Here is a 17,109-nt window from a genome sequence, read left to right on the forward strand (position 1 = left end):
ATGAATGTTTGGTTGAATAAACAATGCACTTGGAAAATGTAGAAACTATGGGGTGCAAGGCGGCACTTAATGTGCATAGCAGTTAAATCCCAAAGGGATAGGAGTTTAGAAGTACATGGTGTGCTCTGGGAATAACTGGGACGACAAGGAGACCAGAATTACTGGGGAAACGCGGCTGGAAGACAGTATCTGTCACGATTCTTGATGTCATCTATACTAAGCTACTCTGATTAATTTAGATTAAGGAGAAAGGGTATGTATTTAAGGGATATTGGTAACCTCACAAGTGACAGGTAAGCTGAGAACCTGCTTTGGAAAGCAGGTAGGGACCAAAGGAAGCCTGGCCACAGGAGAAAATGGCCAGAGTCACCCTCCCAGGAATATGCAGCCAAGGACTGCCATGGGTGCCCGCTGGCCTGGGTGCAAATTGTCACCTTCCCTAAGAATAACTTCTCGCTGCCCTTGTGTCTTTGCGCAGGCAGGAGCACCTACCTAACTAGTGGAGCCCAGGTCATATTCACAGGATGGGAAGAGGGAGAATCTGGCCCCTTCAGGGTTTGTGAAGGGTGGCCGGGCCCTGTGGGGATTTCCCCAAATAGGAAAGGTCTTCAACTGTTAAATAGGAAGAAAAAGACAAAAAACCAACAAACCAATGGATCCACAGGAGAAAGGTTGAACTTACCATCCATTCTGAATCAAGAAGGAACTTTTCATAAAGAGTATGACACAGTCCTTTGCTTTTCTAGAAAAACTTTTAGGGCTGTGCAGAAACAGGCCTGGCGGCAGGGCAGCCTTCTGGAAAGCTGCTATAGCAGCATGGGCTAGAGGTAAAGACAGTTTCCATTAACTAGTGGCAGTGAGGGGAGGGGACCTACGTTCCAGAGAAGATCCTTAGGTTTTTGTGGGGTTTTTTTCTCCCCCAAATGGTAGATTTTTCTCGCTGAGTAAAACCCAGGGACTTGTTTACTTTTGAGATGGATTGATGTGCTACATAATTATATTTGTGTGTTTGGCTGCTAGGTGACATTATCTTCTATTGCCTTCCTTTTACTCTCTTTTCATTAGAATTTTCACAATTACCTGGTCTTGACAACCCCAGAAAAATAAGATATTATTGCACAGGGAATCATGATTTTCAGTAGATCCTTCTTTTTCCTCTAAGCCTGTGAAGTTGACTATGTTATGCCTCTTATTCTATTTTTTTAAAATTTGTTTTATCTTTATGCCTCTTATTCTATAGTGGTAATATTCTTTTATAATCAAGAAATTGTAGTACAGAAGCTGAGAGGCACAAATCCTATGTAATAAAGAGCTAATATGCTAATTAGACCGAACAGCAGAATGACCGTCCAGACGAACTTCTGAACAACCATACGGACGAACCCGGGCCTGTTAGGACCAAGACAGCTGCAGCCTTGCAGTTAAATCCCATTGGGCCTCTTGTTAATTATAATTAGTAGGGATGCCCGAATACACATTATTTTAATCTTTCAATTAAAAAGATTATTTAAAAGACCGGTGTGGCTCAGCAGTTGAGCCTCGACCTATGAACCTGGAGGTATTGGTTCTATTCCCGGTCAGGGCATGTGCCCAATTGCAGGCCCGATCCCCAGTGGGGGACATGCGGGAGGTGGTCGATCAATGATTCTCACATCATTAATGTTTCTATCTCTTTCTCTCCCTTTCTTAAATCAATAATAATAAAAAAGAAAGTGACATAAAATTAATAATAGTGACAATTTAATTTATGTTTCCCAGATTCTTAAGAAATGGGGCACGGCAAATTATGTACCTTTTAAATCTGGTGGCGCTTTATGTATGAGAATGGTGTCTAATATTCAAAATATGTTCCATTAGATGTGCTCTGCTCCCTAAATGAATGCCACCATGATGGAGACTAGTGCTTTCATGTTGGATGCCTTTCGGTAGGGCTAGACATCTCACAAATGTTAGTCGTCTCTACCGGAAAGGATGGCAATTGAAAGCGAGCTGGGAGCCTCTGGGAACGTGAGGACATGATTACACAGCATCAAAAGCACAGCACCCCTCTCCCAATCCCTGGAATCACATCTCCTATGGATTTAGGGGCCTTATTTTCCCTCTCAGAAAGGCTGGCCTGGCTTTGGTTAGCTAAGCTGAGCTGCCTCTGAAAATCCAGAACACATGGTAACCAAATCCATGGCACTCACACTGGCTTTTTTCCCAAAATTACTCAGGAAAGAAAAGAAACACCAGTCTCTTTTCTCAAAGGGACTGACTGTCCTTTCCACAATTAGTTTGTGATGTAGTGGCTACCTAAGCCATGCGTTCTTCATTTTGTTGATGGGTTAATGTTGCTGAAAGGTTTTAAAAAGTGTGTTATTTAGGTTATAAAGACTTGATATAATAAAATGAAACAAAACTCCTTAAATGATTCTTTTAATAACATTCTCCACTGTGAATGCTATTAACATCTTATCAATAAAAACATTGTTTTGTTTTTGGTCATTTTAAAAATTTTCTTCCAAAATATTGACCTGAATTATCCTTTTCTCCTGAATTTTAATAGCATAATTTTGTGTTCTTGGATATTTCTATTGGTCATCATCCAGTTGGAAGATTGGTTTTTGAGGTAAGAGTTTTTGTTGTTGTTGTTTGTTAGTAAGTTGGGAGGAGTAGAAATATGTAACTGTCAAAATGTTAAATATTTAATCTTCTAAATCTTTAATTTTATTTTGTAGCTATACTGTGAGACATGTCCCAAAACATGCAAAAATTTTCAGGTCTTGTGCACAGGAAAAGCAGGGTTTTCTCAAAGTGGCATCAAGCTACATTATGTCGGTTCGATTTTTCATCGAATAGTAAAGAATGCTTGGGTACAAGGAGGAGGTAAGTTTACAAACTTAATTGCAACATCAAATCAGAATGTCCAAAATTTTACTTACTTTTGTAAAATGCATATAGAATTAGATATATTTCATATCAGATGTTTGTGGGAACCCTAATCAGAGTACACCAGATGTTCAAGGCCAATTTGCCATATGCATGTACAAAAGCAAGGACACAGTGGTTTTACTATATGTGCTGTGCAGGTGTACCTTTCTATAACGAAAACATTGATGTCACTATTTAGCAAGAAGCCTCTTTTGCCTAAGTTGGTATAAAGATAATAGAGGCCCGGTGCATGAATTCGTGCACCGGTGGAATTCCTTGGCCTGGCCTGCAGGGATCAGGCCGAAACCAGCTCTCCGACATCCCCTGAGGGGTCCTGGATTGCAAGAGGGCAAGCCAGGCTGAGGGATTCCACCAGTCCATGATCAGGCTGGGGAGGGACTGCAGGAGGGCTCCAGGGCGTGTCCGGCCCATCTTGCCCAGTCCCAATTGGCTGAACCCCAGTAGGAAGCTAACCTACTGGTTGGAGCGTCTGCTCCCTGGTGGTTAGTGCACATCATAGCGGATGGTCAAACGGTCAGACACTTAGCATATTAGGCCTTTATTACATAGGCGGTCGTACGCTAATTACATAGGATGTTACTGACCAGCCAGTACATGGCTGCTTTGCACAGCTGCTTTGAAGAACTGCTTTGTCTGATGGCTCCTTAGCAGCAATGGCTACTTGGTCTGCAATAAAGTCTCTCTTATATGCCTATGACTTCTCATATCTTCTTCATCTAATACCCAGCATCTGGTGACCTGTACACCCACAGTTGGCATAGTTGAGCAGAATCAAGGAGTAAGTGCTCCAACAATGTTGTATATATTTAAATAATGTTTTTCATATGGCCAAATGATGAGTTCAGATATTCATACTCTTTAAAAATTCCCTAATTATGAAAATAAATCTAAAGTATGTTATCAGGAATATTCTAAAATAACAAGTCATATAAGAAAGTAGGAAAACATTTTTAATCAAAATGTAGTTTTAAATGCTCACCTAAATAAATGAGAGTACTTAGAAAATACGAAGCTTTTAAGAAACATACTAAAGGAGGAAATTTGAAAATAGAATAAATGGGAAACAACTTATTTTTCACCAAAGATGTTACATTATTACAACTGAAAAGTAAGATCTAGAACATTTTGGTTTCCTTTTTGGTTCTTTTCAGGTCAGTCCTTTGGCTTTACAGACTAAGTGCCTGGTTAACATCACAAAATTAAATTTGGGAAGCTTTTGGGGAAATATCCCAGAGGGCGAAATTAGTCAGCAATCTATCTACACTAATAAAAGAGAAACATGGTAATTAGCGTACGACCGCTACCCTTTTCATTGGCTAATCAGTGAGTATATGCAAATTAACTGTCAGCCAAGATGGCGGCCAGCAGCCAGGCAGCTGGAAGCGAACATGAGGCTTGCTTGCTGCGGACTCCAACGTTCCCCGCTTCACTTGCCGGCCTCTGAGCTACAACTCTAAGCAACTATGTACTATGTTGCAAATAAGAAGATAAACAAAACCCCAGAAACCGGCTTTCATTCAGCCGGGCTTTAGCAACATTGTATTGATGTTTTCAGCGGCGAGGCCTCAGAGCTAAAGCTGGCCCAGAATAAAAAAAAAAAGAAAACAAGGAGCGGTTGGAAGCTTCAGTCACTCGCTTCCAGAAAACAGCCCTCAGCCCCTCACCCAGACTGGCCAGGCACCCCAGTGGGGACCCCCACCCTGATCCAGGACACCCTTCAAGGGCAAACCAGCCGGCCTCTACCCATGCACCAGGCCTCTATCCTATATAGTAAAAGGGTAATATGCCTCCCGGCACCGGGATCAGCGGAGCAGTGAGGCTCTCGGCACCGGGATCAGCGTGACGGGGCAGCGCCCAAACCCCCTGATTGCCCTGCAGCTCTGTGTTTGACAGGGTGCAGCACACCAACCCCCTGATCAGCCCTGCTCTGTGGGTGATAGAGGGTGGCGCCCCAACCCCCCTCCACGGGCCTTGCTCTGTGTGTGACAGGGTAGAGCCATAACCTCTCCATCAGCCCTGCCCTGAGTGTGACAGGGTGTGGCGCCCCAACCCCCCTCCACGGGCCTTGCTCTGTGTGTAACAGGGTAGAGCCATAACCTCCCCATTGGCCCTGCCCTGAGTGTGACAGGGTGCAGCGCCCCAGCCCCCTTATCCGCCCTGCTCTGTGTGTGACAGGGGGCGGTGCCCCAACTTCCCTATCGGCCCTACTCTGTGAGTGACAGCGGGGAGCTCCTCAACCCCCTGCTCTGTGCGTGACAGGGTACGGAGCCCCAATACCCCTGATGGGCCCTGCTCTGTGCGTGACAGGGGGCAGCGCCCCAACCCCCTGATCGGCCCTGCTCTCTGTGTGATAGGGGGTGGTGCTGCAACCTCCCCATCGACCCTGCCTTGAGTGTGACAGGGGGCGGTGCCCCAACCCCCCAATCAACCCCACCCTGAGCATGACTGAGGGTGGCATCGCAACCTCCCGATCCGCCCTGCTCTGTGCATGACGGGGCGGCGCCCCAACTCCCCAATCAGCCCTGCTCTGAGCCTGACCAGGGGCTGCACCTAGGGATTGGGCCTGCCCTCTGCCACCCGGAAGCAGGCCTAAGCCAGCAGGTTGTTATCTCCCGAGGGGTCCCAGACTGCTAGAGGGCACAGGCTGGGCTGGGGGACCCCCCGCCCCCTGCCCCGAGTGCACAAATTTTTGTGCACCGGGCCTCTAGTATATATATAACAGCCTAAGTGACTGGTCAACCGGTAGCTATGACATGCAATGACCACCAGGGGGAAGATGCTCAACGCACAGGCATAGAATCATGGAACAGACTGCTGAATCTCAGAGAGGAGGGGGGAGGGGGAAGGAGAGGGGGAAAAGAGATTAACCAAAGATCTTATATGCATACTAGAGGATTTGTGCACCGGTGGGGTCCCTCGGCCTGGCCTGTGGGGATTGGGCCGAAACTGGCAGTCCGACATCCCCGAGGGGTCCTGGATTGTGAGAGGGTGCAGTAAATATATATTTAAAAATATTTAAATCAAAATTTCACAGAGCATCCTGTTCCGCTGCTTTTCTGTAGTGTTCACAAGGTTGGCGGCTTGCTTTCTGAGATTTCCTGGCTCTGTTCCCCTCCTTACCTTTGCTCTGGACTTTCCCTAGCCTTCAGTGCAGGGGTCCTCAAACTACGGCCCGCGGGCCACATGCGGCCCACCGAAAACATTTATCCCGCCTGCCGGGTGTTTTTGCCACCGCCGCTGCCTGTTGCTTAGCAGCTGACTCGTCCCGGGGCCCGCTGTGCGCATGTGTGGAATGTGCGCCACACTCTCCGAATCCCCTCCTTCTCTCTGTCTCTCGACTCCTCCTCTCAGTCTCGGGTGTGATTGGACAAGTCACGAGCTTGCCTGTGCAGAGCCTGCTGCTGCCTGAGGACCGAGGTAAGAACAAGTTAGGATTTATTTTTTTTTGAAGTTAGGAGGTCTATTTTTTTTTTTTTATCTTGCAGTTAGTGGGGCCTTTTTTTTTTGAAGTTAGGAGAGCCTTTTTCCAGAATGAAACATCTGAAATCTCCAACCAGATCTAGACTAACTGATGCACACTTGCATCACTTGTCACGACTAGCAGTGACAAATATGGAACCGAACATTGACCATCTCATTAGCCAAAAGCAGGCCCATAGTTCCCATTAAAATACTGGTATGTTTGTTGACTTAACTTTACTTGTTCTTCATTTTAAATATTGTATTTGTTCCCGTTTTGTTTTTTTACTTCAAAATAAGATATGTACAGTGTGCATAGGAATTTGTTCATCGTTTTTTTTTTAAACTATAGCCCGGCCCTCCAACAGTCTGAGGGACAGTGAACTGGCCCCCTGTTTAAAAAGTTTGAGGACCCCTGCTTCAGTGTGATGGTCCACATCCAGCTCACTGTTGATTCTTCTCTTTCTACTCTGTAGGGGCCCAGAGTTCTAGGCCCCACTTCTGTGGGTTCTAGGACTTTGGGTGTCCCTTCCTCTATTAAAACTATAAAGAATTAGTCCTGGCTGGTGGGTTCAATGGTTAGAGCATTGGCTTGTGCACTGAAGGGTCGGGGGTTTGATTCCAGGTCAAGGGCATGTGCCTGGGTTGAGATTTGCTCCCCGCCCCCTGTTGGGTCATGTGCTTGCAGAAGGCAACCAGTGGATGTGTCTCTCACAACAGACTAATGAGAGAGTGCCCTCCCCCCTCTCCTGCTTTCTCTCTCCCCTCCTCCCTCCCTCCCATTCTCTTTGAAAAGCAATGGGAAAAAATATCCTCAGGTGAGGATTAACAAAAATGAAAAAAAGTAAAAAATTATATTTTACAGCTGCATTGATATTAAAAAAATATATCTTTTACTTAAAAAAACCATTATATTACAAATGAACTCCATTTCCAAAATGCCAGATAATGAGTTATCACTATAGGGTTCCAAGGAATGAAAATTTGAACAATAATTCTTTTTAAAGCAACTATTTTTATTCTTACTTTACAAATATCTTACTGTTTCTATTTTATCCTCTCAGTTTAATCTTTCCATTTTTCTTAAAAGATGGACTATGTGATAACTTGTGAAGTAAGCAAAATTTATATGAACACATTTAAAAAAATCATTACCACAATTATAATTTAATACTTCATCATTTCAAAGTTTACATTGTAATTTAACCTACCTCCAAGAATTATTAGGAAAAAATAGTGTCTTGAATGTAAAATTGTTTATCAAATGCATTATAGTCATATTTTCATGGTATGAAACTTATGATAGTCATTTGTAAATGGGAATCATAATTTAAAGCATTATTTACCCTGCCAATGTTGTGCTTTCCTTTTTAGTTTCGTAATTATAATATTTACGTATTGTTATTTTGCAGATATAGTGGCTGGAAAAGGAGATGGTGGAGAGTCAATTTATGGACCAACATTTGAAGGTATGTATCTTTAAATTTTGTCAGTCATATATTAGTTAATTATTCAAGTTTAGCAGGACAGGATAATTCACAACTCAAGATAGTGTTTGGGATAACATACTAAAAGTGGGAGTTAAAAATGGCACCCCAGGCTAGTCCAGAACAGTTTTGTACACACATTTTTTTTCACTTTCCTAAGTATATTATTTCTTTAGGATACATTCCTAGAATTACGATTGTAGGGTCAAAGGGAATTGATTCTTAAAGCTTGTAATTTGCCATTCTCAGAATTGGCACCTTATTATCCTCCTGTTCAGGCTGTCTGGGATCCTGGGAAGATGGCTAGTGGTGGTGGTGGTGTCGTTTTTTAATTTTTTAAAATCCCAAAATAAAAACAGACAAAATAATTAGATAGAAAAATTGAAAACTGGCAAAATAATTAGATAGAAAAACTAAAAACCCATGGATAACATTTATAACAAAACTGATAAGCTAAGTTACATAAATTCCAAAGTACAAACAGGGAAGGGCAGACTGCCAACAGCCACTGTCGGCCAACAGCCAGAAATCTGTGTGGGAGAAAGCAGGGCATCTGAGGGACCTGAGGACAGCTGAACCCCAAAATAGCCAGTCGCTGGTGTGTGCAGGGGGCTCGTAGTAAGGTTCAGTCTAGGCTCTGTGACTCTGGAACCTGATCTGAAATGGCCCTCTTCGAGGACAGGCTCACATTGAGGAGGTATTGCTGGGAATGGAATCAAAATTATGCGGGATATAGGGACAGCAGTGAGGAAGAGGGAATGGGAACACAGTTAGGAAATCTCAGAAAGCAAGGTGCATATCTTGACCTGCAACTGAAAACAGCACAAAAAGGTTTGTGAAGTTAGAAAAGCTTCTTTCCTTCTAAAGCCACACCTGCTTCTAAATGTTTAGGAAAACTAATTTTACGTAAAAATGAACAGCAAAAAGTTTCATGGTTATTAGAAGGAAAAAAAGGGAATAAGGAATAGAGTAACAGCACTACACATAATAAAAGCACACTAGAAAGACATGCTCACAACAAGATCAAAACTGACAATTTCAAAATGAGCTAAAAAACATTAATAAAATGATACAAGACAGAAAAGAACTCATAAATCAGAATTAGGAAAACTCAGCATGAGGTTATTAAACTGAGGAAAGAATAATAAAAGAATTTCAGAAACAAACTAGACAGAACATAAGACCAAATAAACACAACAGATATGTACCTTAAAGAAGTAGAAGGGCCCTGACTGGTTTGGCTCAGTGGATAGAGCGTTAGCCTGCGGACTGAAGGGTCCTGGGTTCGATTTCAGTCAAGGGCATGGACCTTGGTTGTGGGCACATCCCCAGTAGGGGTTGTATAGGAGGCAGCTGATCAATGTTTCTCTCTCATCGATGTTTCTGACTCTCTATCCCTCTCCCTTCCTCTCTGTAAAAAAATCAATAAAATATATTTTTTAAAAAAAGAAGTAGAAGGTAGAGGGAGGAAGTTGGGTTTATGGGATTTTTTTTTTTAATCCTCGCCCCAGGACATGTTTTTCATTTAAGAGAGAAAGAGAGAGAGAGAGAGAGAAATTCATGTGAGAGAAAATCATTGATTGGTTGCCCCCCCCAAACATGGCCTGATGGGGGCAGATGAAATATGATAGAGGCTAATAAGTAAAATATTCCATAGTCCTGAATTTGAATTGGAAATTTCACTTTAAACTCAAGAAGTATCTCATCTATATATTAGTATATAGCTGTGTCTATTTAATTGGTCTACAAACAACCACCAATCCAGTCCTGATACACATTCCTAGCATTTAGATTGTTGTTTTGAAATGTCATTTCTCACTTAAAGAAACCAGGGCTTTTGGGAGAAATGGCAGGTTCCAATTATGGAACAGGACATTACAAAATGAGTCTGGAACCTCATGTTTAGTCATGCTATCGTCAGAGAGCAAGAACGCTATTAAAGATTTACTAGGATCACGTCAAAGGCCTCAGGAGCCCATTTGAAGAGGTTCTCACTGGCCAAAGATGGAGTAAATTGAATAATAGTTGTAATGATTTGAAACCCAACACATATATTAAATCCATGAGTTCATAATAATATTATTTTATAAATAAAGCCTAATTGCTTAGAATTTGAACCTTCTGTCCAATAGAAGACATGTCTCAGCTCATATCCTCACCTGCCCTTCTGGAATGATAGGTAGTGAATTCATTATTTTGAAAACTGATCAATATAAAGAATCATCCATTTATCTTGCCTTTTCTATGAGAACTAGACTAAACTGTAGACAAGGGGAACCATCTTATAAAAGTGTTCCAATTATTAGTGAAAAGGAAATAATAGAATATCACCATTTTGCTGCCCCCATTGTAGGCATTTGGATGTAGGCATTTGCTGCATCAGTCTCTGCTATCATCCAAAAAACAGAATAGACAACAGGATATTATGAGCCTTCTGTTGAGAGAACACACCACCAAAGGGATAGAACAGGAGTCTGATTGAGCTTCTGGATCCAGCTGCCCATTTGCAAGAAATATGACCAGTTCTGCCGTAATGTGTTCTTAAGGATCTCTGTGCTATGTAAAATCATGCAATAAAAACCACAGGACTTATGGCAGAAATGAGATTAAAAACAAAATGTTCTCGGTGACACATTAAAAAATAAGACAGTAACCTAATAAAAACAGAAACAGTGTTACACATATGTTTTGGTTACGAAACACCCGGAGGAAACCGCACTTGAGCGGGTCAAAATTCATTATGCTCAACTCCTTCCCTAACTTATCAATCAAGGTGAAACAAATAAGCATTTTCCACACAAGTAATATAGCCAAACTGACAGGACAGAGAACAGAGAAATAAGTATATTGAACTGCACCATGTGTGTGCAATGAGCAAGCTCCAGGCTGGGAGAAATCCTAGAGGTTAAATAGTTAGGTTCATTAACAGATAAAGTGTAAGGAAAAGAAAGGGATAGAGGCAGAACCTGTGGATTAAAAGAGATTTAAAAGGCATAACAAGTCTTAAAATGGGAATGACTAAACTATACTACCTAGAGATGCACACTTTGATGGTAAAACTACAAGGAAACATTAAGTACTTGATTATGTAAAAGTCAGGGGAATAGTGACTTTGGGGGTGTGGAGAGAGACTTAATTAGGGACTTCAGGGGAGGCTGGCAAAATTCTTTCTCTTGGCCTGAGTGGGGGTTAAAAAGGTGTTTGCCTTATAATAATTAATAATTATATATTCATTTTCTGTGGCTTTTTTGTGTCTGTATTTTAATGTAATGAAAAGGTTTTAGTTTCTAATTTTTAAAAAGACATATTTATTGATTTTAGAGAGGAAGGGAGAGGGAGAGAGAGATACAAACATCAATGATAAGAGAGAATCATTGATTGGCTGCCTCCTGAACGCCCCCTACTGGGGATCGAGCCCACAACCAGAGCACGTGCCCTGCTTGGGAATTGAACTGTGACTTCCTGGTTCATTGGTCAATGCTCAACCATTGAGCTACACCAGCTGGGCTGAAAAGGTTTTAAAAAATAATATTGAATCAGTGGCCAAAGTGTAAGGGAAAAGTAAAAGCTAGTTTCCTTTTAAAATCATGTGAGACAGCTTTATCAAATGAAACCATGCAAGTGACAGCATTCATTTATTTACTCATAAATCAGGAAACTCGTAGTTTGGTGCCTGCAGTGGTGCTAGTGCCTTTGGAAACAAAGCTGATATGACCAAGTTTCCACCCTCCAGGATTGTAGTGTTTCTGTGATGACAGATGCTTAAACAGGTAAACTATAGGTGCTGTGCTGATTTTTATTCCAAAGGAAGAACTAAGTGCTGTGCTACAAGAAAGAACAACTTACTGCCTGGGAGTGGGGGCAGTGGCCCAGAGCAGCTTATGAGTTTAGTGCAGACCGGTTGTTCCTGGAAGCTTTCCTGGCATCCTTAATCCCCGATGAGTATCCACCCTTCCACTCCCTGCCACAGCTGTTATCAGATCACCCAAACTCTTTCTGCTTGGAGGCACAGTCTCAGACAACTCGGGCCTTCTGTCCAGGAGGAGACCCATCTCTTAGCTCAGTGGTCGGCAAACTCAGTCAACAGAGCCAGATATCAACAGTACAACGATTGAAATTTCTTTTGAGAGCCACATTTTTTAAACTTAAACTATATAGGTAGGTATATTGTTATTAACTTAATTAGGATACTCCTAAGCTGGCCTTTGCTAAAAATGTCCTCAATCTGATTGAGGTACGTTTGCTGAGGTCGACCCCTTCCAACTCTCCCATCCACACTCGTCTTGTATACTTGTTTCAGATAGACGAGTGTAAATGGGAGAGTTGGAAGGGGTCGACCTCAGCGAATGTACCTCAAAACAATGTACCTCCCCTGGCGCGCACGCTGCGTATCCCACAGCCCGCCTGCGCCGCACATGGTATTTTGTGGAAGAGCCACACTCAAGGGGCCAAAGAGCCGCATGCGGCTCGGGAGGCACGGTTTGCCGACCACTGTCTTAGCTCATCTGCTCACCTGCCCTTTGGACATCCCTGTGGCTCTGTTAATTATCTTTCGTTTCCATCCTTAGACAGTTGTGGGGATTTGGTCTCCAGAAGGAGGCCTGGCCTCTGGTGCCCAGGGAGGCCCCGTGTGTTTAGGGAAGTTTCTGTTACTCTTTTGTTTGTGTGGAATGCAGAATTAGAAACCCAGTAACCAGTCAAGTGAAGAGAGGGATGCTCCAGATGACTGTGGGCGAGAGACCATGACGAGTACTCAGAACAGCCACAGCGTGCATTTTCCTCCTTTCACCCCTGTGGATTGTTAATACATCGGACTGAGAGTCGGTCCTCCAAATTTCTCTCATGGGGCCCTATTTCTGTGAGATGCAGAATTAAAACCCAGAGCTTGTTAAAAAACACTACAACCACAAAACTTACTTTTATTAAGTTTAACACAGTGAATTCAAAAGAATGAATAAATTATATCATTTAATTTGATGATTATTTTATAAATTGGCTAATATATATATTTTTTTAACTTGAGGAAAACCTGTTTTGCTTTGAATTTTGCTTTTTTGTCTTCCCAAACCCTAGATGATGAATAGTAACCCTTTTTTCCTCCTCTATTCTTTGTATAATAATCCTAGTCCTTCCCACCCTTGAAGAATTGGTGACTAGATTGGGTTGGGCTGACTAGAGAAATGGTCAGTTATATGAAAAGCCAAAAAAAAAAGCATAAATTTTTAAATACTAAATTATCCTTGGTACATTAAATAGATGAGTTTCTTAATATTAGCTTGGGCCCTAATAGACACATCACTTAAAATCTAATTATCTACCCTGGCCAGGTAGCTCAGTTGGTTGGAGCAGCATCCCAGTACGCCAAGGTTTAGGGTTCAATTTCTGGTCAGGGCACATGCAACAATCAACCAGTGAATGCATAAATAAGTGGAACTACAAATCAGTATTTCTCTCTCAAATCAATTTTTAAAAATCTATTTGTCTAATCTCAAGATCTTTAAATGAAACTGGACATTAATAAAAAGCACAGAGCCTGGTGTACTAGCTACTCAAGAATGCAACTGAAAGTTATACAAAAGGTTTTTTTGTTTTTGTTAATCCTTACCCGCGGATATTTTTTCCATTGATTTTTAGGGAGAGTGGAAGAGAGAGGGAAAGACAGAGAGAAACATCAATGTGAGAGAAACACATTGATTGGTTGCCTCCTGTATGAGCCCCACCAGGATCCAGGCTGGGGAGGAGCCTGCAACCAAGGTACGTGCCCTTGACTGGAATTGAACCCAGGACCCTTTGGTCAGCAGACCAATGCTTTATCCACTGAGCAAAACCAGCTATGGCTCCAAAAGTATTTTTTTTTTTTATTAGAAACAAGAACTGAAGAAGCCCTGGCTGGGTAGGTCAGTTGGTTAGAGTGTCATCCCGATATGCCAAGGTTACAGGTTTGATCCCTGGTCAGGGCATATACAAGAATCAACCAACAAATGCATAAATAAGTGGAACAACAAATTGATGAGTCAGTCTCTCTCTCTCTCTCTCTAAAAAAAAATCAATAAAGAAAAAACATTTTTTAAAAATATATATATTTTATTGATTTTTTACAGAGAGGAAGGGAGAGGGATAGAGAGTTAGAAACATCAATGAGACAGAAACATTGATCAGCTGCCTCCTGCACACCGCCTACTGGGGATGTGCCCACAACCAAGGCACATGCCCTTGACCAGAATCGAACCTGGGACCCTTCAGTCCGCAGGCCGACGCTCTATCCACCGAGCCAAACCGGTTAGGGCAAGAAAAAACATTTTAAATAAAAAGAACTGATATCTGGGTAGCTATTTAAGAACTTTTTTTTTGGTGAGATTTATCCTATGTATAGAAGGTATAAATGTATATTTAAAAATAATTATGAAGCATGCCCTCATCATCTTTTTCAAGAAAAACTGTCATTTGTCTATCCTCAATAACTCCATCTTCTATAAATAAAAAATAATTCCATATCCCTCACTGCCTCTCTTCCTCCTTCCCTTTCACGGTCTCTAAAAATGAATAGAAAAAATACCCATTTTGCTAGGCATCACACTTCATTTATTTTTCTATAACAAGAAATTAGTGAATAACATTAAAATATTGATGGCAAAATTAGAGCAATCGTTTTTAAAAATTGATATTGTAGGATTGAGGTCAGAAAGTCTACTTGACATAACGGTCCTCAGAAAATGATATGGAAATGTCCCAAACTGCCTGATTATACTTTTACTGGAGAGTGCAATGCAGTTTCCAACACTTAAAGTAGTTGCTTCCATTATAAGTATCAGAATGTGCTTTATTTTTCTGAATTATGGTGTTTCTATTGGAAATTGAATTGACCTTTACATTTCAGAACCGTTTCACACCATTGCTCCCTTTTTGTCCTAGTCTTTTATGGATCACACCATTCAGCTCTCACACTCTCTCTCTTCTGATCTCTGTATCAGAATGAGCTTTATTTTAAATAAATTCAGAAACTGATTTTTTCACATGAATTCTGATTTCTATTTCAAACAAGCAGTTCCATTTCACTCTTAACATCATGTTACAAATGATGTCAGTTCTAACCACAGAGCAGTGAGGGCTACTCCTTGTCTTCCTGTAAGTGGCAGAGGCAGGCAGAACTCCTGACTCAGGCAGTGTAATGAGAGGGTTCTGAGTTTCTACCATAGCCTTTGCCTTTCCGTAACTTCCTTTTACTCTTTATTGAAAGTCCATGCCTGTTAATGTGACCTAACTCACCCCCACCTTCCCCCTGAGATTCCAGTCTGTTCCACGCTTCTGTGTCTCTGGATCTATTTTGTTCATCAGTTTATTATGTTTATTAGATTACACATATGAGTGAGATCATGTGATAATAGAAATATTTTAATGACCTACTGTTTATTGTCTTTTCTAGATGAAAGCTTTTCAGTTCCTCATAATAAAAGGGGAGTTCTTGGAATGGTCAACAAAGGCCGTCATAGCAATGGTTCACAGTTCTACATCACGCTACAATCAGCTCCCTATCTAGATAAAAAATATGTGGCTTTTGGGTACGTGTATTGTAAGTTAGTGTATATTATAGTCATATATGTAAAAATGTGGTTCAAAAAATTTGGATTAAGTATTGTATGAAGTCTATGGGTAACTAAGAATTTAAAAGCAAAAGTAATACAAATACAAACATTTAGAAATATTTTGTGAGAAACTTGCTATCCATAAAAACCAGAAAATATTTAGGAGGCACAGCCATTATAATATTCTGTTTATCTATCCATCCATTCATCCATTTTTGTTCAGCCTAAAGGATATTACCAAATCTAAATTATGTTGAATAATACCATAGTACTTAATAATGTAGATATATTTAGATGCAGAAGTGAGATGAAACCATTTAAGTAATTGTCCATGAATACTGTGAAGAGATAGATGAAAACTATCTAAATTGCAAGTAACTTTTTTAAATCCTCACCTCAATGCAGTTTCCAACACTTAAAGTAGAGACCTTCCACGGTCTCTAAAAATGAATAGAAAAAATACCCAATTTGCTAGGCATCACACTTCATTTATTTTTTCCATTGATTTCTAGAGAGTGGAAGAGAGGGAGGAGAGAGAGAGAGAGAAAGAGAGAGAGACATATAGACAGACACTTTGGCATGAGAGAGACGCATCAATTGGTTGCCTCCTGCACATGCCCCTATTGGGGCTGAGGAACCTGCAATCAAGGTATGTGCCCTTGACCCAGATACAAAACCCACTACCCTTCGATCTTGGGCCACCGAGATCTAACTACTGAAGAAAAATGGCTTGGGCAACAAGTAACCTTTTTTTACTGAACAATTTAAAATATGGAGATATCTCTGGTAATTATTAGAATACTAGAGGCCTGGTGAATTGCGCACTGGTGGGGTCCCTCGGCCTGGCCTGTGCCCTCTCGCAATCCAGGACCCGTCGGGGGATGTCAGACTGCTAGTTTCAGCCCAATCCTTGCAAGCAAGGCAGAGGGACCCTAGTATGCATATAAGATCTTTGGTTAATCTCTTCCCACCTTCCCTTCCTACCCTCCCCCCGAGATTCATCAGTTTGTTCCATGTTTCCATGCCTGTGCATTGAGTGTCATAGCTACCAGTTGAACGGTCACTTAGGCTTACATACATATAGACTAGTAGCCCGGTGCATGAAATTTGTGCACATTAAAAGGGAATTAATTGCCCTAACCGGTTTGGCTCAGTGGATAGAGCATCGGCCTGCGGAATCAAGGGTCCCAGGTTTGATTCCGGTCAAGGGCATGTACCTTGATTGCGGGCACATCCCCAGTGGGGAGTGTGCAGGAGGCAGCTGAGCTATAAGCTAGACCAGAGTACCATCATTCACAGAACAACCTCTGAGCCTTTGCTTATTTGTTCATTCTGCCTCCCTTCAGTTTGCCAAAATTCCATTCAAGGCTTAGGTCAGAAACCTCTCTGATTACGAAAATGAAACTGGTTGTCCTCTATGGCACACTGTGAATAACACAAAGTAGGGACTGGGTCTCATCTTGTGCCCTAATACCTGTAACAATGAAGAGGTACACAGAGTAGGCGCTCCTTCAGTATTTGTGAAACCAGTTTTGAGAAGAGGCTTCACATTCTTTTTGGACAGAGGTGAATCTGTCTCTTTTCCCCTGCTCTTCATCCTCAGAATGTACCTTGTGTCCTGCTCTGTCATGGTTTCTGATTGGGAT

General features: G+C 41.7%; 1 protein-coding gene across 4 annotated transcripts in view; it reads left to right on the plus strand.

Moving 5' to 3' along the window:
* PPIL6 (peptidylprolyl isomerase like 6) overlaps positions 1 to 17,109 on the plus strand; it is a 28,589-nt gene that overhangs the window by 7,988 nt on the left and 3,492 nt on the right. Inside the window, exons 4-8 of one of the 4 annotated variants that reach the window (XM_070417950.1) lie at positions 2,549 to 2,611; positions 2,721 to 2,868; positions 6,286 to 6,351; positions 7,806 to 7,862; positions 15,304 to 15,439. In XM_070417950.1, coding sequence (XP_070274051.1) covers positions 2,549 to 2,611; positions 2,721 to 2,868; positions 6,286 to 6,351; positions 7,806 to 7,862; positions 15,304 to 15,439 — 470 coding nt within the window. The remainder of the gene's footprint in view (positions 1 to 2,548; positions 2,612 to 2,720; positions 2,869 to 6,285; positions 6,352 to 7,805; positions 7,863 to 15,303; positions 15,440 to 17,109) is intronic. The other 3 variants (XM_070417951.1, XM_070417948.1, XM_070417949.1) reach the window with 3 other exon arrangements.

The sequence above is a fragment of the Myotis yumanensis genome, unplaced genomic scaffold (genome assembly GCF_028538775.1).
Source record: "Myotis yumanensis isolate MYYU_CA2020_CCGP unplaced genomic scaffold, mMyoYum1.0.hap1 SCAF_6, whole genome shotgun sequence".
In the NCBI taxonomy this organism is placed as follows: domain Eukaryota; kingdom Metazoa; phylum Chordata; class Mammalia; order Chiroptera; family Vespertilionidae; genus Myotis; species Myotis yumanensis.